Source organism: Amblyomma mixtum, chromosome 7 (genome assembly GCF_055824585.1).
Source record: "Amblyomma mixtum isolate Tamu chromosome 7, ASM5582458v1, whole genome shotgun sequence".
In the NCBI taxonomy this organism is placed as follows: domain Eukaryota; kingdom Metazoa; phylum Arthropoda; class Arachnida; order Ixodida; family Ixodidae; genus Amblyomma; species Amblyomma mixtum.
In genome coordinates, this window is record NC_143018.1 from 113,079,435 (window position 1) to 113,101,215 (window position 21,781).

At 47.6% G+C, this 21,781-nt stretch overlaps 1 protein-coding gene and 1 pseudogene across 3 annotated transcripts in view; one reads left to right on the forward strand and one right to left on the reverse strand.

The window, feature by feature from the left end:
- The window catches only part of LOC149337244 (deoxyribonuclease TATDN1), a 34,704-nt gene extending 17,984 nt beyond the window's left edge, over positions 1-16,720 (reverse strand). The window contains exons 1-5 of one of the 3 annotated variants that reach the window (XM_089553405.1): positions 16,458-16,713; positions 9,348-9,414; positions 8,176-8,270; positions 6,926-6,989; positions 3,490-3,642 (exon numbers count right to left, since the gene is read on the reverse strand). In XM_089553405.1, the coding sequence (XP_089409531.1) occupies positions 3,490-3,642; positions 6,926-6,989; positions 8,176-8,270; positions 9,348-9,414; positions 16,458-16,571 (493 nt within the window). In that variant the 5' untranslated portion in view covers positions 16,572-16,713. The other 2 variants (XM_089553406.1, XM_089553407.1) reach the window with 2 other exon arrangements.
- Positions 16,721-19,707: 2,987 nt separating this feature from the next.
- LOC149337245 (uncharacterized) lies at positions 19,708-20,232 on the forward strand (annotated as a pseudogene).
- Positions 20,233-21,781: the final 1,549 nt, after the last annotated feature.

Below are 21,781 nucleotides of genomic sequence, written 5' to 3' on the forward strand. Positions count from 1 at the left end.
GACCTGGGTCGTCATAGGAGAATCCTAAGTTTGAATCAGAGCGGCGGGAAAAACTTTTTTAACTTCGAATCCAAATTTCTTGGAAATAAATGCATCTTTTGCTGCCGGCCAAGTGGCAACAAAGCCATGACATGCCGAACTATCGGATTTTGCTATAAAAAAAATATTAATAGTGCTCTCCTCAGTGTCCCTTTAATGAATAATGGCCATTCTGCGAGAATATTGACCAAAACCAGGCTACCAGGTGGCACTTTGGCGTCATTGAGGTCGTTTAGAACTGCCGTCACATCGCCACTCGTTGTCACTAGGCCTAACACGCACTGTAGGTAGGCTGTAGTGGAAAGTACCTTGGAACTAGCCATCGCTTATCACAAAGAGGTCCAACGTCAATATGAATCCCCATAAATGCAAAAAACGTCATGTTGAGATGAATGTACAGTTGGTTTTTGTATTGCCTTCATCAGCAAAATGAGCGAGAAAGCGGGCCAGGCAAGAGCCGCCTTCCACCAACAGCCACAGGTCAAACGAGTGGGAGTCTGAGCCACTGGCAAAGCTGTTATAACATTATGCGCACATCTCTTCCGATTTGGAATACTTTGGGGTGACGCGACGTCTACCAATAAAGTGCTCCATCTGTCTCTCTCATCCCAGATGGTCTGTGTTGTTTGAGGCAGATATCATAAAATTTTCCATCGTATAATTGAGATCTTTAAAGGGGCCCAGAAACACAATCTTAGTTAACTGTTTTGCCTGTTGATTGCATACAGTGAGTTATAATGGTGCTATTAGCGTCGGTAATACCGCATACATTCCGTTTTTTAATATTTTAATGTCCTCCCAAAAACAACTTCATGGCTCTGATGGTGTCGCCACACAGTGGCGGGTTTTTAGCAGCGGATATGACATCACCTGGCGCGAACTTGATGACCGGACAAACAGTAAATATACTGCAAATTGTGTGAATAAATAGAGACACATTTTGTCACTGGTCAGTGTTTTATATTAGATCAACAAAAAAAACTTGTTCGTCTTGGATAAAGCCCTGCAAAGCAAGTAAAATAAAAATACACCACCCGGGGCGCCCTGGCATGGAAACGACGCTGCCAGTCTCAGCAAGAACGAGTCACATAGAGCAGGCAACCATGGAGTGCAAACTTCCGCGACATGCTCTGGCAGGCTGTTTTGATTGGTTGCGCCAGGTGCCATCATTGGGAGAGCGAAAAGTGGGAAGCCCCCCCAAAATAGAGTTGAGGGCAGCGTTTTGTTTGCTTGTATTTTAAAATTTCTTCACTGAATAACTCCCGTTCCTGTGCATCGATTCCTGTAGTTCTTTTTAAGTCAGCATCTGTGTGACATAAAGAACCCACCTGAAGTATAGCCGGTATTCCCCCAGGCAGTGTTTCGCAGCCCCTTTAATGCATTGTCTCTAAGGGAAGCTCACCAAGCCCAAGCCACTTAGTCACAAAATACAGGCCGCTGCATGAATGGAAGAAGCGCAATCGGAGTTCCACTGTGACAGACATTTGACGGTCAATTGTCTATTATTCTCTTCTGCCACTCTGCAATATGCAATGCATAGGGCAGAGCAGTCGCTACCTTGGTGAAAAAGCAAGAGACAAGAGAACACAGTTATAATGTTTTGACAGTGACGTTACCGGCCACTCCAGCATCTACTGTAACAACTGCGACTTCATCTGTGTGCCACACTGACACTGAGACACTGGTGGTTGCCAAGAACCACGACAGACACACACACAATGGGTAACTGAAACAGGCAAGACTGAAATGCTGAGAAATCTGTGTGAGTGCCATCCTTTCTCTTCCACTGGCACAAAATGTGCAGTCACTTATAAGACAACCATAATGTTTGTCTTAATCCCTTCAAGCATTTCTTCTCGTTCGTTTTGATTGTCTCTTTTCTTCGATTACCGCAAAACCCCGCGTATAATACGAGGTTTTTTTCCCATAATTAGCACCCTAAATTTCCGCCTCGTACTATTTGCGGATCCAAACAAAAATTTTCGAAGTTGCTTGAAGTTTTGGTTTCGTTTTTGCGGCATGGCTATGGCTTGGCTTCGTTACTCTCGACAAACGACGTCACGGTGTCCTTTCTTTGTTGATCCGTTGGGTGCGCCGGGGGATACCGGGGGGGTCGCGGTGTGCCGTGTGCCTGTTGACAACGCACGTGCTAGCATGTAAGGCACGCTTCGTGAAGTGGATATTCTTTTGGGAAGCATGATGTCAGGGTCTCGAAAACAGTAGTCGCCTGCCTTCAAGCGAAAAGTGATTTTAGCTGTGGAGAACATCGGCAACAGTGCGGCCGGGAGGCAGTTTGGTGTCGTCGAAGGAAGCATTCGTGGATGGCCACGACAGAAAGAAGCCCTTTTCGCGTGCAGCGGAACGCGACGAAGCTTTCGCAGCCGCTTGATGGTCGTGTAAACAAACCGTCCAAGGACACAGTAAAGCGGTGCTACGCAGAGTGGATGTGCTCAGGTGAGCCTGCAGTGGCACCAACCGGGCGGCTGAAGCAGGCTTAAGAAGCGCGGCATCTCGAACGCCCTCGATGGCACGGAAGATTAGTACATTTGGGATGATTTGTCGGACAAAGAAATGTCTGAAGAAAGTGCTACTGAAGAAGAAAGTGATTGAAGTGGAGTGCGGAATGCGATTTGAATAAATGTCTTCTGTGCATGAGCTTGCGTCACTTGTATTATACGCGGGTAAAATTTTTTTTCCCATTTCGCGTCTCTAAAACTTCACCTCGTATTATATTCGGGTTCGTATTATACGCAGGTTTTTACGGTAGACCTTAGCATCGGTTGTCACTGAAGCAAAATCAAGTTTTTAGTCAGTGCCGTGTATCGTCTCACATTCTTCTTTGTGTTTTGTTTCCCACTACTATAAGCTTCAATGAAGCATCTGCTGAGTGGTTCAGAAATACACTCAAAAACCCTGCACACTACACGCACCCAACCTTTCATTTGTAGAGTGTTTTAGCCTGTTATGCCAGCTGAAGATGTAAGCCATTCGTATTGCTACAAGAAAATGTTGCATTTAAAGGGCAGGACATGTAATGCGAAGGCAAGATAGCCGTTGGAGTGGATTCCAAGAGACGGCAAGCGTAGCAGGGGGGCGGCAGAAAGTTAGGTGGGCGGATGAGGTTAAGAAGTTTGCGGGGACATGGTGGGTGCAGCTGGCGAAGGACAGGGTTAATTGGAGAAGCATGGGAAAGGCCTTTGCCCTGCAGTGGGCGTAGTCAGGCTGATGATGATGATCATGATGATGAAAGGGCACAATGAGCAAAATGCGGTTCCAAGGCCAACTGCCACTAACCACTTTTCTAGTCCTGTGCTGCTGTGAAATAAAAGTCAGTGCCGGTTAGTGTCAGCCAGATTCTTTCAACACGATGTCCATGGGAAATTAAACAAAGGCCTTCAAGTGTTCACCAGTCAGCAGGACTGCGTGTAAATAGGTAAGTGAGCAGCTCACCGAGCCCCATCTCGCCCAGAGCAGCCACCCTGCCAGCACCCTGTCGTACCAGGGTGGACAGCTGCTCCAGGTACTGCTCGGGGGTTCCGTGCGGGCCCTCAAACTCTCCGCACCGGGTTGGGTGGCACCCCACAGTGCTCCACAGCAGGCCCCCTGCACCACACCAAGAGAGCACACAACATGGCCACAGTGCAACGTTTTAGCGGAATCCCCTAATGTGGAGCAGATTCGGGAGGTAATTACTCCCTAGCACACAACTGAGAGCAGCCATACTGCTATTAAAGGGACCATGAAAAGAATTAAAAGCCGCTTGCAAATGTTAGAAGTGATGCTCAGAAGCATTGACACCAAGTATGAATCTTCAGAACTGAGCCGGCAATTTATTATGAATTTTTAAAAACCGTGTTTTTTAAAATTCGCGGGCCGCTTGGTGTCTTCGTAGGGAGCAATTCTGAAACCAAAATCGGGAAAACAGACGTCACTAGTCCCATGACGTCGGCAGGCCACCACACGCTGTCATTCGCTAGAGCCGCGGCAGCTTCGACGTCACGGGCACACTTCCGGTAGCGGTGAAAATCGTCTGCTCGAGCTGCCGCGCGACCCCCTCGGGCAAGCGCGAGCGAGGGCATTGCCTCCGCGCATATGGTTTTAATTTACCTCTGCCGCCTCTTTCTGTCGCGAGTTCGGGAGCCACTCGCAGTGCCTTTTTCGACCGCCCAAGATGAATACGCCTTGCTTTGTCGTCGGCTGCAAACCCGGTGACTGGCGAGGTGTTGAACTCAGGCATGTTATTCCTAGAGACGTGCGTGAGCGAGCAGCCTGCATGGAGCGCATCGGACTGCCAGCGTCGCACGCCCGCCGAAGACTCCGCGTTTGCGGTCGACACTTCGCACCTCACGCTTACTACTATAACCCAGCGCTCGTTCGACAGTCAGGCATGAATGTCAAGCACCTGAAGCTTCGACCGAAGTCCCTGCCGACACTGTTTCTTCCCGCCGGGAAGGTGAGTTTCCAGCTTACAGCGATCGGTATGAACGTTTACACGATATGATCTGCGATGGAAGACAATTTTATCTACGAGAACTTAATTAAAAAAAGGTGCCGCATTTACTTGGGGCACAGGACGAATTCGAAGCGTTAGCTGTCGCGGAGGGCCTTGGAGACCGGAGAGACGCTGCCTACGCACGCTGCTCCTCGGGAGTGCGACAACCGGAAGTTGTAAACCGAACGTCAGCGAATGACGTTTTCATGGGCGGAGCCCAGTCCCGGAGCTGTTTTCTTTATTTTTTTATGGTGCCCCGCGCGTACGAGTTGAGGGGGGAGAGGAGGAGGGTGATTTTTAATCGCCTATAACTTCGTTGTTATTGATGCCAGCTCAAAAATTCTTGCGCCAGAGTGACGAGTGATGGATTGCCTATCTTTACATAATCTCAATTAATTTGTTTCATAGTCCCTTTAAGGAAAGTCTATACAGCTTCCAAAGAAACTTCCTAGTTCACTAGTTTAAGGAAAATTCGTCCCGGTCATGGACACTCAGACATTTACTCAGGGATTGTCTACAGATGCAACAAAAACAATCCCAACTCTTTTTTTTTTTCATTTAGAAGGAAAAAAATTACATCAGGAGGCTTTATATGTAACTTTTTTTAATCTGTTCTTAATTTTCTAATTGTGTTTTTTTTTCTACCCAAATTCATTACTTGGTTATAACTATGCAACCTATGTACAGTGGTGAGCAGCCTTGTCTAGAGCGCTCGGGCGGTGCACTTCCTTGCAAACAAATCCAGATTTTGTGGCAGCCTCTAGGGTCCAGCTGCAACGCTTGCACGGAAGTAGCGCCAGATAGCCTCGTAAACAAAGCAGGCACGAAAACTTTGCCCTGTAATGAGGGGCTGCTCTCTAATTTCGGTTTTTGTTACCAAGTGCGCACTGCTCAAGCGCTCTAGACAAGGCTGCTCACCACTGTACTAGTCCCTCTAGTATGGATCTGCCTATCCTGATTTGGACAGTGTATTGCCTGCCTTTGTGTACCAGATGCTGTGTACACCACTCAGAACAGGGCTGTCGAACTGACCTCGCCACAACGACTGTGTCGAGAAACCTTTATCTCCTGCGAATAAAAAAAAACAGGCCAGTGCGCCCGTCATGCTGTCTACAACCACTCCAATTCTTTTGCGATCCTGGACACAAAGTAAAGTGTTGGCTCACAGCTGGGGATTGTGCACAGGCAGGGCACCACCCCTCAGTTCTCACAGACAGTAGGCCCAGCTGCCGACTTATAAGACAAGGGGGGCAACAACCGGTGTCACCGCGGACAGCGATAAAGAAAAGGCCATGTGAGTGGACAAGAAACCAGACGCGACTGGTACAACACTTTCGGATAAAGGATGAAGTCTTGAGAGCCTGCACAGCAACACACAACAACCAGAGAAGGATCCCAGCAAACCAAAAACCTCTCAAAGACGTCTAGCTAGACATCTCTGAGAGGTTTTTGGTTTGCTGGAATAAAATGTTCAAGGTCACTGTAAGGCAGCAACACTGACTTCGCTTGGCAAGCAGGTGGCTCACCAATGATAGAGAGTCGGTCAGTGAAGTCTACAAGGAATTGGCGAGGTGGGCACTTTTAGCGCGATAGTGTTAAGCCTCCTGTTCTGCAGAAAACCTGGCGGCGGTGTGAGCGAAAAATCCCCGGAGAAGTAACCTAGGCGGGGCCACCTAGGTCGTGTGACCTTGCAGACTCATCACAACCTGCCCACTGGATTGTGAGCTAACTGGCCACTGTGGCAGGTGACAGCTAATTTAATGATTGGCTGCAAGGGTTTGCTTGGGAAGGGCAACCTGGGTTGCACAAGGCCCACCAGTGGCAGCACCCTCCACTGCAGGGCAGTTGCACTTCGCTCAACCATTGCATCATTGTGCCAGGTTTGGTATGAGGACTCCCGGGGATCTATGGACATCAACCCATTAACGCTATTGTGTCACGCCCTTAAGGCAGAGCTTAAGTGTCTTCTCCAATTTCTTTTTATGACATTGTGCAGCAGATAGTTTCAGTGTTCAGTGGGTGGTAATCAGACTACAAAACTTCTTCTGCTCCCTGCTACTGCTTCGTTAATCAATGCCACTTGTCATTCGCCCAGCATGTCACACTTTCTTCAGGCTGCCTTTGTCAAGTCGCCATTAAACTCAGCTCATTAACCCCTCCTATCTGACCCATGGATTTTCTTCTCAACTGCAATGAGTTTCACCCTCAGCAGTGCCTCAGGCCACAACCCACAAGAAAAACAGCAACTCAGCAAGTGTACAATGTACTCCTGGAGTCTCCAACCAAAGGTGCTGTTATACATTCGCTTCACACTGATGCAAGCGACACGCAGCTTGCATATGTGCACTGACAATGGCATGCACCGAACGCTGCCCACAAGAGGGCGACACTTGCCGTGGGCAGTGGCCAGTTCCAAGGCACGGCGGCTGTCCTCCAAGCTGCCCCCCGTCACGAGGATCTGCACAGGCGAGGAACTGCTCTCACTCAGAGAAATGCCGGAGCACCGTCACAATGTCACCGCCACCACTACTGACCACTCCAAGCATGTTCACTAGTGGGCCATCACAATGCACCATCACTGCCAGAAAAGGACTCCCCCAGCGACCTCCAAGCAACCCTGTCCTGCACCAAATGTGGCCACCCTGTCCCAGACATTACCAGCCCACAAGTCTCTCTGCGCATTTGGATGTGTTTCCCTTCCTGTGGCATCCGCTCTGTGAGGCCATCAATGCTGCAGACCTTCCGCGCACATCATCACTGCTTCTCTCTGTTCTTGATGTTACACAACGTGGCATTCTGCGCACAGTACACAGCACTACGTGCACCAAGCATAAGACATGCCCTCTTGTTACGCCTACGTTCACAGATTGCAGCACTAAACGCAGTGGCTGCAGTGTCACTACGGAAGAGGCTTGGCAAGAAGCCACTACAGTATAGTGCGTCTTTATCATGGCTCATCTGCAGTGAAACTGTGCATAGAGCTTGGGTACTGCAGCAACTTTCGTATTATGCGTTCCGAAAACTTTTGTGGACGCCCGCATATCATGTCAATGATCTGCTGGCAAGTGATGAATAACTGTGTCACTTGTGCAGGACCACAAGTTGTAAAGCGTACTGACGCGAACTCCCAACATTCATTACTGCGCTGAAGGCAGTGCAGAAAGATTTACCAATGCTGCACACGGGCACTGTCATAAGTAGGCCAACCACAGTAAACGAATGATATCAGCCACCACGGTGCCTCAATGGTTAAGGTGCTCGGCTGCTGACCCGAAAGACGCGGGTTCGATCCCGGCCGCGGCGGTTGAATTTCTTTGGAGGAGAAATTCGAGGCCCGTGTGCTGTGCGATGTCAGTGCACGTGAAAGAACCCCAGGTGGTCGAAATTTCCGGAGCCCTCCACTACGGCGTCTCTCATAGCCTGAGTCGCTTTGGGACGTTAAACCCCAATAAACCAAACCAAACTGAATGATATCAGTCATAAGTAAGACTTTCTTTCGGACTTTTCAGCAAAGCTTACGCAAGCTCGCCAAACAAGACAGACGAGAGAAGCTTCAAGGGGTTGCGTTGCCCTGACAGATCACTCTCTTGCTCACAAGTGCATCATTCACTCTTAACAGTTCACGAGCAAGAGAAGAGACTGACCCTCTGGACTCCGTTGGCCTGTGCCCTCTGCAGCACCTGGTCCAAGTCATCGGGGTGCTTGCGCGATCCATTGTACAGGCCACGGAACATGGGGTCTGCACACAAGGACAGCCAGAAGACATCAGGGTGGGATATAAGCTCCTAGCAGGTCCACTATGCTGTCACCTTATGAGCCAGATTTGCATGTGGACAGAGGATCAATCATGCAACTTGCCCTGTTCAAGGGACACAACCGTTGTTCTCTGTTGAAATTCGCCACGTGGCTCTTTCTGGCTACGCTGATCTTTGTTCAACAGCAAGAGACGCAATTATTAGAGTTTAAAATTTTCCTGACACTCGACTCCAACTCATGACGTTTACATTAAAAAGGACTCGATGATCACTGCTTTGAACTGAATGTCAGTGCAGCCCGGGCTCAGGGATCTGTGCTTACAAAACTGTTGTGACGTCACCACATTGCGCTTCGAAAAACGGCCTCCCATGGTGACACCTCCATTTTGTATCTTGGTCTTTTCTAGCTTACAAAAGCTTTGCTTTCAGTGTTGGTGAGAGTGGTTCCTTTGTGCTTAGAATGCAGTAATGCATCGACACAGGCCAACTTTCACTCCATGCCTTTTCTCTCTAGCCCAACACTATCTTTTCTCTCCGTTAACATTGCCCCTATAACTTCTCTTTGCACAGTTTCCTACCCTGTCTTTTAACAGCAATTTTAGTTTTGTTGATTGTCGTCACCACCACCATCATGAGACAAGTCCATCTCAGAACAAAACACCTCTTTTAATGACCTCTAACTATTCTTTCTTGCACCATACATGGCCACATTACTCTTGCCAATTTCCTAAGCTTATAACCTTATCTAAAGATCGACGCATTTTTATGTGTCTTAGAGACTGATGTCATAAAAGTATGTACGAGACAAATGACACTAAACAAGTTCCCTAATGTTGTTCCAAGTGTGTGCCACAACCCGAACACAAGCTCTTGCTGCCAGGCATGCATTCCATGTAGTTCCACATTGGTGCCCCATGTGGTAACACAGGGATCAAAAACCCACACCATCACCAGCAAGGTAATTGGCCTGAAAGACAGCCAATGCAGCTGGTTCCAAAGCACAACCAAAACACATGCAGAATCTCAGCAACGCTTACTAAACTTCGCAAGACCTCACCCACCGGTCAGGTTCGCACCAATGTCGATGAGCCGACGCCTGGCTGCCATGGTACTCCTCTCCTCGGGACCCTGCACACACAGCAAGAGGCCAACCTCAGCATGATCCTCTCATCAGTACGACGGGTCAAAATGTGTGGAACTGTCGTGCACCGCCAATGAGTAGTCACAGTCATCACCTGGTCCCAGTACCTACGATCCTAGGACATCAGTGCCCTAGAAGCTGCATTGCCGTTACCCTTGAATCTACTGTCTTAAGCGTGGTTACTTATGGCTCACATTAAAAGTCACACCCAAACCCATTTTTTCCTCTTGATTAACTCTTTCCTTACTGTGCCTATCCAAATCGTTCAATCTGAGCAATGGAGCAAAGTGGCCCATTCTGCGCAACCCACACCGCTTCTGGATAAGCAATCTTATCCAGTAGGTTACAAACGAACTGTACTTGAGTTCCGGTTATGGTCTCTTTACCAGACGCAGAAGGAAGTATTTATTTAAACAGCCAGCAAAATCTGTCAGAGCGGAGCAATAACAGCAAGCATGGCATCCAAGGAGGCGCCCTTGCCCCTCGCTGATGCTACTCAGCAACGGCACTGTTCTCATGATTTCTTACATCAGCACTTAGCTTTGAAGGCGACGTTCATCATTGCATTAATATATCAGAACATGTGCATCAGAAAATGCATCGGCTATGAGTGCTGCTGCTTTTTTTGCAAAAGTACTGAGCGCAAAAGAAAAGCGGAAAGTGACAACACATGAGGACAATTCTATTGCACCTTTTGGGACACCGTCTGTGCATCATATCACCAGGTCTGTGCAGTGCTGTAAAGGCTATAGGCACCCTGCGCATCTAACTCAAGCGCGACACGCGTGCGTCCCTGTCAGGAAGGCGGGGGCAGTCCGACAGCTCCCGCTGTGTTGCGCGCGCTGTCGCGAAGCGGTTGTACGCCTCCTTCTCGAGCACAAAATGGCACATAACAACAGCAGGACACATTGCTGTGTTGTAGGATGCAATAATACATATATAAATTCGCCTCGGACAAGATTTTATGAATTTCCAGCGCGACATTGGGAGACGGCCCACCCTTCGCGACGGGCAACACGTGCGCGCGGTTTCTGGTCAAACAACGGTCAAACCCGTGCGGAATGGGCTTGCTTGACTCGTGCATTACCTCCTAGACAGGTTTTTGAGTCATGGCAAATTCAGCAGACTGGGAGGAATGCTAATGGATCTCTGGGAACCCTTCCCTCTTCTTGCACCCACGATTTCCGGTCACTGACTTGGCTGTCATCAATATGTAAGCTTAAAAAGCCACGCCGAAACTCGCCCGCAGTCACACCTGAAGGAGCCCAAATTTTGCGCTGCAAAGAATCGTTTTCCTTAGTTCCAGTTATGCTCAGAATCCTTGCTCGCTTCCACTGCGCCTTGTCGTCCAGCGTCTTTTTCGACAGTTAAAGGCACGTTTTCAGGGGCAATGGCAACATGCTCCTGATAAATCTTTGCTCCACATCTGAAGGACTGGGTGATAATTTTCTACAATAAACATATATCTAAATGTCGAATATTCAGGACACTTGAAATTAAACAAAGCTTGAAATGAAATTCCGCTTCTTGAGCACAAGCTTTCGGCAAGAATCCTGCATGAATTAGCTGGGATACTCCTTTTTTGCAGAATCCAAATCAAACAGTTTGACGTTATCCGCATGACTTTCAGAGCGCACACCGAAGGTGCGGGAAAAGAGAATGTTATGAAGTCAGGTGTGCGTTGTTCGCTCAAAAACTGGAGTTTCCTAATTACCTTAAATGTTATGCCGCCTGGCCGTCTTTGAAAGTTTAGGTTAAGCCTTTTTAAATGCAGGAACACTCCAGGCTTGTGGGCGGCTCGTTTTGGAGAGCGTTTCACACCGCTCCAAAAACACAGCAACGGCAGCAGCGGGTTTACATTTGCCTGCCTAGCAAATGCAGCTCGCGGCTACAAGCTGTCTACTGGAAGAGAGCTACATAAAAAGAAATTGAGTGAGAGTGCAGCGCTGACATGCATTAGATAAAAATATTTCTTAGCGTTAATTTGGTCGTTTTCGGTGGCGCAGTGATGCTTGTCTGCGCAATGCACCGGGCTGTTACTTCGCTCCCGTCGCACGACACCACCTCTTTCACAGTGTGTACATGGCCTGCTTCAAAAAGCTTCGTTCCTTTCCTGACGTTCGCTCCTCGAAAGAATTTTTCAGCCTAGTGAATGAATAGGTCGAAATCCCGCCTCCACGAACAGCGGCAGCCGCTAGCAGACGCCATCCCTTCGCAGTTGCGGGGCGAGCCTTCCTGACAGGGACGAAGAACTGGCCGCGCGGGGGAGCTGAACGCAGCCTCGACGGTGGCGGTGCCTGGCGGGTGCAGGGTGCCTATAGTGTCTGCCCAGGCACTACAGGATGCATAGCAAGATATGTGCTTCGTGACTGTTCACACTACACTACAGACACATTGTTCTGACATATTTAGGTTCCAGGGGCATGCTTTAACGTATGACTACATTCTTTATGGCACATTCAGCTTCACGCTAACAATACGACATATTTTCACAGATAACTAATAACGACTGTCTTTCCAAGACCACTGATGCAACCCTTAACTTTTACTGCATGAAAATCTACAAGTGAACAATAGCTTTTAATGTGAATTAGATAGGAAAAATATCACCCACAGGTGGACACGAGTTTGCACAGGCGACTCTTTTTTTGTGAACACAAAGCAACTTGTGACCACGCTGGATGGACAGGAACATAGTATTTGTTTTTAATTCCTTTCCAGTCATCCGACCATAGTGTTCATCTTCTTGTGTGCTGTGCTGCAGCACTGAAACCCTTACGCATCAGTATGAATCAGCTGTCCATCTTCTCAAAAATCCTTCCACAATTTTAGGCACTGATAATGTTGCTCCAGCACTCTCGAAGCTGATGTACCTCTACATCTCCCACTCCCTCCTTCAGAGCTCGCAGCTATTTGTAGACCGTTCTTTTGTGGCTGACACCTGGCATCAGTCATACATTACATCCATCCACAAGGGTAACAGAAAGCTTGCAAGTGACACTTCAAGTTACTGCTGAGTAGCTTGCCGAGCACTGTGCCATCACAACCTTTCTGAAGGAGAACCACACCCTCTCCCCATCACTGCATGGTTCCCATCATGGTAGCGACAGTCTTCTGTTCTGGCCATGCTCACACACTTGGTCAGTGAGTGCTGACGCTCGCACTCCTGCAGATCTGTTCAACTGAATTTACAAGTTCACTGGAAATTCCCAACCATGCCTTTCTCATCAAGAAAGCTCCACAGGCCATAGAGTTGCTTACTATTACCTAGAGGGAAAGCTGGCAGCCCGTCTATGGGAGTTTGCATGGCGACCCCTCGAGACCACTTCAGCCACCATGGGCGCTCAAAGCATCATGGGGCGGTGAGCTACTTGTTGCGGAACTGCAACTTTTGGCCAAAAAATAATCGAAAAATAGAGCTGTTTGATAACTACAAACGTCCTAACATTCAATATCTGGTCTAATGATTGCAACAAATGAGCAGAAAAGCATTTAAGTGCAAAGTTTGCCCAAAATAAGAGATGACTAGCTTTCCTATTGGCCAAGTGATGAACACTAAAAAAACTAATATTGCGTAATTAACAAGCGCACTTTTAAAAGTAAATATGTTTTCAAAAAAAATGTTGTTGCTTAGATACTTTAAGAGGTTTTTTAATGACATTTCGGAAGAGTAAAACCTTTTATTGGCGTCGTGTGTCGTCGCGTTTTCACTACTATGGCTTTTGCACACTGCGTTCGCGCGAAAGTCGTCTGCGCACACACGGACAGCGTTTTCGGAATGAAACATCTTAGTAATACGCTGCTTGAATACGCCTCGGCAGTCTGGTCACCGCACTTCGCTAAAGACATCACTAAACTAGAAAATATGCAGAATAAAGCAATAAGATTTATATATAAACGTTATGACCGCCAGTTCTCTCCCACAGCTCATGCCCGCACCTTATCACTTGACACACTTCAACACAGACGCATATGTGATCGCCTTATCACTCTTCACAAGATCATCAACAAATGCATTTATGTTGACGCCCCGCTTTTCTTTTCTTTCACCAGTTCTTCAGCACGTGTCACTCGCCGTACTAACCCGCTTAACATTGTGCCGTTTATGCTGTTTTTGGACTCTTTCAAATATTCATTTTTTCCTTCGACAGTGGAGCTATGGAATAATTTGGATATTACATTACGTCAGATGTCTGTTGACCGCTTTGCTCAAGAATTGTCTAATCATGTATTTTCTTATTAATAGCACACTTTTGTTTATGTTTGTTTGTTTGTTTATGTTTATGCACTATCCTACTGTTTTATCTGTTTTCCATCCTATGTACCACTCCTGCAATGTCCCAACTGGGATAGCAGTATTTGTAAATAAAATAATAAAATAACACTCCGTGTTCCCGAAAAATTACGACTGTGCCGCAACAAGTAGCTCACCGCCCCATGATGCTTTGGGCGTCCATGGTGGCTGAAGTGCAGCGCCGCCAGCTTTCCCTCTAGGTAATAGTAAGAAACTCTATGCCACAGGCTGAGCTCTGTGGCGCTGTACTCCTTTAACTGCCTTGGTTTATGACGCATTGCAACCAGTGAATGATCTGCTCTCTCTGGGGCTCCGAAGGGTTGTTTTGGGACCAACCCTGTCCTCTATGTCAGTGATACTCCACAGTCCTCTGAATGCGCAATTCATGCAGGCGACACTCCATCGTCGCACGCATTTTTTCTCCTCGGTGCTCTGCTCAGCCGCAAGATTATCTTCAGAGTGTTCCTGAGTGGGCCCTCAACCACATAACTGTGAACAAATCAAGAATGTTTCCACACCTGAATACACCCTTTTGGGCACTGTGCTACATGCTGTTGAGACCATCTCGAACTTCAGATTCAATTTCACTCTAGCTTTAGATTTCTCTTGCCATATGTTGAATATAGTGGCAAAAGCCTGTCATATTCATAGTTTTTTGACATGGGAGTTCAAGTACCGTGGCCCACCTGCCTTCAAATTCTTGCACTAGTGATGCCCTGCCGCGGTGGCTCAGTGGTTATGGCGCTCGGCTGCTGACCCGAAAGACGCGGGTTTAATCCCGGCCGCGGCAGCTGAATTTCGATGCAGGCGAAATTCTAGAGGGCCGTGTGCTGTGCAATGTCAGTGCACGTTCAAGAACCCCAGGTGGTCGAAAATTCCGGAGCCCTTCACTACAGCGTCTCTCATAGCCTGAACGCTTTGGGACGTTAAACCCCATAAACCAAACCAAACCAACCATCTTGCACTAGTGCGGCTATGGTACAATTCTGCTCTTCCGTGAGGTGTCAGCATCTGGCCCATGTCTTCAACAGGATCAAAAGTGTGCAGAGACTGGCCACCAGGTTCATGTGTACTTGGCCATTGACGTGACTCCGAGCCACATTAAAAGGAAAGGCTTTAGCAACAGGGGTACCGCCACTTTGGTTTTCTCTGCTCTGAGGGCTCTTACAAATACTACTATAAGCAGTCTCGCCAGTTTGAGCCCATGTATGCTCGAGCTTTTTAATCATTCTGTCATCTCGGCGACTTTTTGGAATCGCCACTGGCTGCACTGACATCCTCCCAGAGGATCACACAAAGCCACAGCACTGTGCCCGTGCCTGGCAAATAGAATGAGCAGCAATCCTCTGTCTTTATCAATGCTGCGAGCATGCCTGTTTGTGTTTTCTTTTCCCCTTAAGGCGGTTGGCTCGAAGGCACACTGCATGGGTTATCACCAAGGCTTGCACGTTGCTTTGAGTACTTCCTTTTCTATGTAAATAAAGATGACCAGTATTAAAAACAAAAAAGTTAAGGCACAATGTCACAAGCTTCAAGAACGGGTTCAATTTAAAATTTGTGTCTCAAACCTTCACACCTAATTAGTACTCTTCTAGGGTTGCCCCTTTAGGGGCCTGGCAAGACAATTCACTCGCGTTACTGGCTACTACGAAACGAAACGCCATATTTTCTAGCTTCCAAGTTATAAACAGGTTAACGAGTGGCCCTCAGCTTGCGATACAGCCTACATGAACTAGAAGAAAACACTGCGAATTTTGGTAAAAAGGTAGCAGTTTACGACGTAAAATTTACGTCAAGAAGAGGTGTTTCCCAGGCCTTGAACAACACAATTTTAATTAGTTCTTGTACACGAATTAACACGTCTCCGGTTACAGTAATACGAGGAAACAAATTAACGATGCGTAATCACGGGCGCTAAAGCGCTAACGAGCCGTTTACTAGCAGGATTACTTTTCTCTAATAATGTAACAACCACCTCGACTCGCTAATCTTCTCGAAACCTTCACCCAGGCGATGCGCTCAGCGCTGGACAACCGCTCATCTGGACCCCCGATTTTTGAACTCATATACGTAACTAGTGATTACACACACAGAGAACGGAATCGCATTTAGGGTAGAGGGTGAAATATCTGTATATATACGTAAAAAGTAAATAATTCCACGGATGCAACACGCTGGCCACATGCGCGCCGCACGCATGTAGTATACGATGCGGTTGCTCACCTGTGATCGCGTCAGCGTTCTTGGTACCGTCTGAGCGCACGACGAGAGCAGACTCCACAGCGCACACGCTGCTCGAAGGAACCGTTACTTGCACCCGGGGTCGTTTTAATGAAAAGAGCGGAAGTCGGAACGGGTTTTTCGCACGGGAGGCACGGTTTAAACACCGCGCCGCCGCCAGCCGGATTCGCCGGTACCGGTTTGGACGGAAGACGGCGGCGACTAAAATGCACACACATCGTCAGAGCTTTCTTTTCCTCTTCCTGTGTCCCGAAAACGCGATCCGAGCCGAACAAAAGGGCACGCAACCGATGCGAACGGACTCACAACCCTCATACCGCATGGCTTGTAACTGTCAATGTTGTGGCTGCGATCGGAACGAGCTCAAACCGTTACTTTTCACCAAGTGATCGTGCAACACAACCACGAACGGGTTAATAAGCACGCAGACAGCATGAGCGTCTCAGTCCGCATCTTCCCACAGCACACCACACACCACAAAGTACTACTACTTACGCGATCGCACACCTCTGCTACCTCCGTCGCCTCCGCATGTAGTAGTAAGCGGCTGAAGCGACAGTAGACCTCTATATCTCTACCACATTGCAGTGGATGGATTTTAGAATACATATGTTGAAGCACGGCAGAACGCGGACGCGGCTTTCAACACGAACTTCCCTGCGTTTTGACAGATTTTGATGGTTTTTGTGGCACAGTAGTAATGCTTCCAAGCTTAAGGACACAAAATTTCAGCATTATATCTAAATAACGGGCGCACACACGCGCGCACACGCACACATATGTACAAACGTGCGTACGTGCGTGCGTGCGTGCGTCTGTGCGCAGACGGGTTTTTGCTAATTTACAGTGATTCTCGGGGACACGGTGGTCGCAACTCAAGGGACAGGGTTAATGGAGAAACAAGGGAGAGGCCTTTGCCCTGCAGTAGGCCAACGTTCCTAGACAGTTTCAGTTTCGCAGCTCCGCTCGGAAGGTGGCTAAAGTGGCGGTCACGGGAACTAGTGGCGCTGCAGTCGAGCTTTTCTACATCGTCTGCAGTCGCGGGAGTTTCGCTCGCTGCAGCTACGACAGGCTAGTCAGATTTTCAAGCTGGTTTTTCGTGTGATAGTGCTGTTAGTGTTGTGAAAACGTGTTTGTGGTGAAATATGCGCGCTTGGTGACTTCAAGCGAAAGGTACACATGCCATCCTGCTTTGCGCCCGGCTGCACAAGTGGCAACAGAAACGATGCCACCGGTCATCATTTTTTCCAACCGCCTCGCGATGCAAGCGAATTTAAAAGGTGGGAGCAGATGTTGCATCGCAAGGATAGACGGCTCACTCACACGTCTAAGATATGTGAGCGTCATTTTGAGCATGACGATATTATCAAGGACACGTTGTGAATGGGCAAGAGGTCCGAATTCCCCGCGGGAACTGGACGCTAGTGCCCGGTGCCATCCCTCGACTCTTTCCCGGCCTGCCAGACCGATTCTCAAAGCCGAAAATTGTGGAATTCAGACGGAAGTCACCAAAAACGCGTGCTGCCATGCAGACTGATAAGTGTGAAGATCCTTTTGCAGCGACAGTACGTCCTCCTCAGGAGAGCCTTGCATAGAGGCAGTCAGGCCGAATGAGCTGATGCCTCTTTCCCGCTCAGCGGAAACCAGTGCTACGTCGACTGCACTGACGATTGGTGACCTGGCGACTGCGACTCTACCATCTACTGAGTGGCATCATGAATCTATAGAGGACGAAATAACTGGGAAGGTGTGTGCAGTTTTCTACTGCAGAAAGCTAGCGGCAAGCCGTCTAGTCATTCCCAAGGCTGTTGTCATGGAAGAAGATGGTAGCTGCTTGGTGAACGGCTACAACAAGCTGCACAGGCAGCTGATCAAAACTGTAGCTTCTGTCACTGACCTTGAGAACATTCTGCTGGAAACAGATGCCTTAAATATCTGTGCAGGAGTAAATACAAATCTTGATGAACAGCCGACGAAGTCGGAAGCTCTTCATCACAAACACTGTTATGTTTTTTAAGCAGCTAATCTGTGCTCTTTGCTTGCGTTTTCGAAGACAGGTTCGAGCGAGGAAGAAAACGGCAGCACCTAAGAAGGGCCAGAAGCTGCAGAACTTGAAGAGGAAAGCTTTCGAGAAACTGCCGCGCGGGAGAACAAACAGAGCGAGGTTGTGGCACTGAAAACAGAGCCCTCAAAGCTTACAGACCAAGGAATTGAAACAGCACTGGTTGATCTCCCACCTTTGCAGCGCCTGGCATGCGCATTAAATCAGCTGAAATCAGTCATCATGTGGCATGCGCTACAATGCTGAGTGGTTGCTAAACTGTTTAATGCTGAGGATAGCCAGCCCACGAGCTTACAGGCTTATTTATGACATGAAGATGATGAGTCGTCTAACTCAAGTCCTTAAAGGCATACCTTGCAAGTTTGGGTTCAACTCCATTTGTTTGGAAGCAATAGAATAGCAGTTAGGTGGTAGAATGGGTGGGCAAGGATTTGGCACTCTGATATTAGATGAAATAAAACTGCGCCAGGCGTACAACTTCAGCAAGTCGACAAATAAGATTGACGGCTTCGTCGATTACGGTGACATTTCAGAAGGAAGCACAGAGCTTGCGGATCATTGTTCTTATGCTTGTGCCTGTGCTTGAAAACTGGGTGCAACCTATTGCGACCTTTGCCACGAAAGGAGCTGCCCCTGGAAACATTCTGGCGCAACTTGTGTTGGAAGCAGTTATCCAACTGCACAAGTATGGAGCGACTGTCATATCGGTGGTCAGCGATGGTGCTGGAAATAATCGTTCAATGTGGCAGCACCGGAATCAGTGGCAACGTTGCATCCCCTTGTCACAAGATTCAGCATCCTTGTCTACCCGAGGGGAAGTACCTCCACTTTATGTGTGACATTCCTCACGTCGTCAAATGTGTGCGGAACCATCTGCTCAAGCACAGATATGGCCAGGTATGCCTGAAGTAACCCACTTGAATTAATAATACGTCATCTGAAGTAGAGACACCAATTTTTTTTCGATTGAATGCTCCCTTTTTTTTTCGGAATGGTGTGCAAGACACTAGTATACATGAGCCATAACATGGCGTTCACCTACGCCAGCTCAATGATCTGTGATTGACTTCTTTTTCTCCCATGCTGTTTGGTTTCGTTTGCAAAGCCGAACAAGCAGACGATTTGAGGTCACGTGAGTGATGCAAAAACCACGATATAATGGCTGATTATTTATTTTTTGCAATTCCAACTCTTGAGCAGGCTTGCGCAAATTTAATTAATAATAGATGAATAATGAATGAATGAATAATATGAATGAATAATATGATGAATGAATAATAGAAGATTAATAGATGAAGGGAGCGACCATACTGCAGTTTTTCTATGCCTCGAGCTAAAAGCGTCTGTTACGTCACAGCCGTCGTTCGGCTGTTGAAACGAAAAGCGAAACAGCATCTTGTTAGCGCAATCCACGCGGCTGTCCATGTTTTCTAATGTGCAGCACATGCAGCACAACATAACAAACAAATAAGACACGAATAAAATTTGGTGTCACTGCTCTTTTAAGGTAATGAGATGAAAATTTGTATTTGCGACTTTTTTTTAAAACAATACTTCCAGGCTGGAGACTACAGTATTGACTTCAGTCACTATCAACTGCTCTTCGAGACGGAGAAGAAGAAACATCTAAAGGTCGTCTATAAACTGACGGCAGCTCATGTGCAACCGTCGAACCTGCAGAGAATGAACGTGCGGCTTGCTGTGCAGGTTAGCTACAAGGGGCACATGCACAAAAATTTATAAATTTCAACGCTTTCAGTGTTGGTAGTGGTGTCATCAAACACTAATTTTCTTGCAGCTCTTTAGTCGGAGCACTGCCATTGGCCTGCAGGTCTACAGGGCAGAGGGTGTTGAAGGACTGGAACACACTGAGGGAACAGAGGCATTCACGAGAAAAATGAACGATCTTTTCGATGCACTGAACGCAAAACACCCTGCGGAAGGGAACCGAGTGAACTCGCCAAAGATTCAGGTACTTTTTCTTAATGTGATGTCAGTGGGCGGGCTCTGAGTTGTTTCTTATCGTGATATACACTTTTGCTTCTCAAGGGTTTGACTCAGTAATCATTTATTTCTTCGAGCAGGTCATCAAGGACTTCCTCCATCTGCTTGACGAAACAGAGCATAACCACCAACATCGAAACATGCCCCTGTTTGCTTCACAGCAAACGACAGAATCTCTACGAGTCACCTTGCTGTCGGCTTTAGACATAATTGATGAGCTGCACAAAGCAGGTGTGCCTTATTTACTGACGGCCAAGCTGAACCAAGATCCCTTGGAGGTAACACGCGTGCATAATGATGAAACGTTGAACATAGCGCAATTTTCTTGAGTAGCAGCCTAAAAGCGACAGCCTGTTCGAAAGAAAAAATTTAGTTGTAAATGGGTGCAATTACTAACAAACTTTTCGCCTGCTTTCTCTTTTTTTTTTCAGAGATTCTTTGGCATTGTTCGCTCTTTCCATGGCGATGATGACCATCCCACGATCATACAGTTCAGCCAGATTTATAGGCTTTTGTCCCTGTTCACTCCTGTGAAGAATGCAGTGAAAGGGTATAGTGCCTAGAATATACTGGCTAGTGTGCTGAGCGCGGGCGGTGCGGTGGCACCCGCGGTACCCGCGGTGATGCCTGCCGCGGCGGCCGCGTAGCGGCGCTGTGGTGCGGGAGGGTGTAGGGTGAGCGCGCGCGTCGGGGCGAGCCGGTTTCTCGCACGCGTCGCGCCTCTGAGGGTTGGAAAGGGCTAACCAAACCAAGCGTAAGCACACGGGAGCGTAAGCGGTTGATGAGATTCAAGCTAAAAAAAAAGCGTTTCACAAAACGCACAATTCGGTTTAATAGAATGAATGCAGTATGTTTAATCAAAGGGGAAGTGCGAGTGGGGGTAAGGCTTTTTGGCCAACAGAAAGTACGATAAAGTGCGTATTCAATTGCAGTGGCAACAGATCGGCACTGTCACAGATAGCCAGCAACAGATAGACACTGTGTATGCTTCACCTACACATATTAACTTTGAGTGTGATAGAGTAGCACATTTTATACTTGCCAAAGCGGCAGGATATCAAACTTACAGCTTTTGAGTATATTAGTACGGAAACAGATAAAACACTACGCTATAATGAATCCATTGCAGCCTATAATTTATATAAATTTTAAAAGTTCCAAGTAAAGAGAACTTGTTACGATTACGGCGTAACGTGTCCATGCTTTTGGTCTTTTCGCTTAAAGCCTAAAAAACCTTCGTGTTTTTTTGCAAGTATTTTCGCCCAGCAAAATCATAATGCTCTGCTTCCGAAGGTGCTTGCAGAGCTTTGGGCTCCTCATTAGCAAACATTCCACAATCCAGGCATCATCATAAGGCATGCCTCTCAGAGACTTTCGTCTTACGGCCAGGAAACAAGCTCCCACAGCTAACTGCTGCTTCTTTGGGAGTGACTGCATTTTTGCCTCGAGTGTTTCTTCGCTCAGTGCATTGTTTTGCTCCTTCATTTGAGTCACATGTTGCTGAGCATTGGCCACGCTTTTCTTTGTCTTTCTCAAAGCACGAGAAAAATTCTTGATTTTTTTTTTTCACTGCAAGGATCTTTCGTCTTTTTTCTTTTGTACATGTTGTTCTGCGAGAGCTTCTGTAAATATTTGCACTGCAAGCAAGACTCTCCTTTTCTGTCGGTGGTCAGCAAGCATTTCTCTGCAAAGTGCATACTTCTGTATGAAGTGTGCTAGCCTGCAACAGGAATCATGCCGCATCCATTACAAA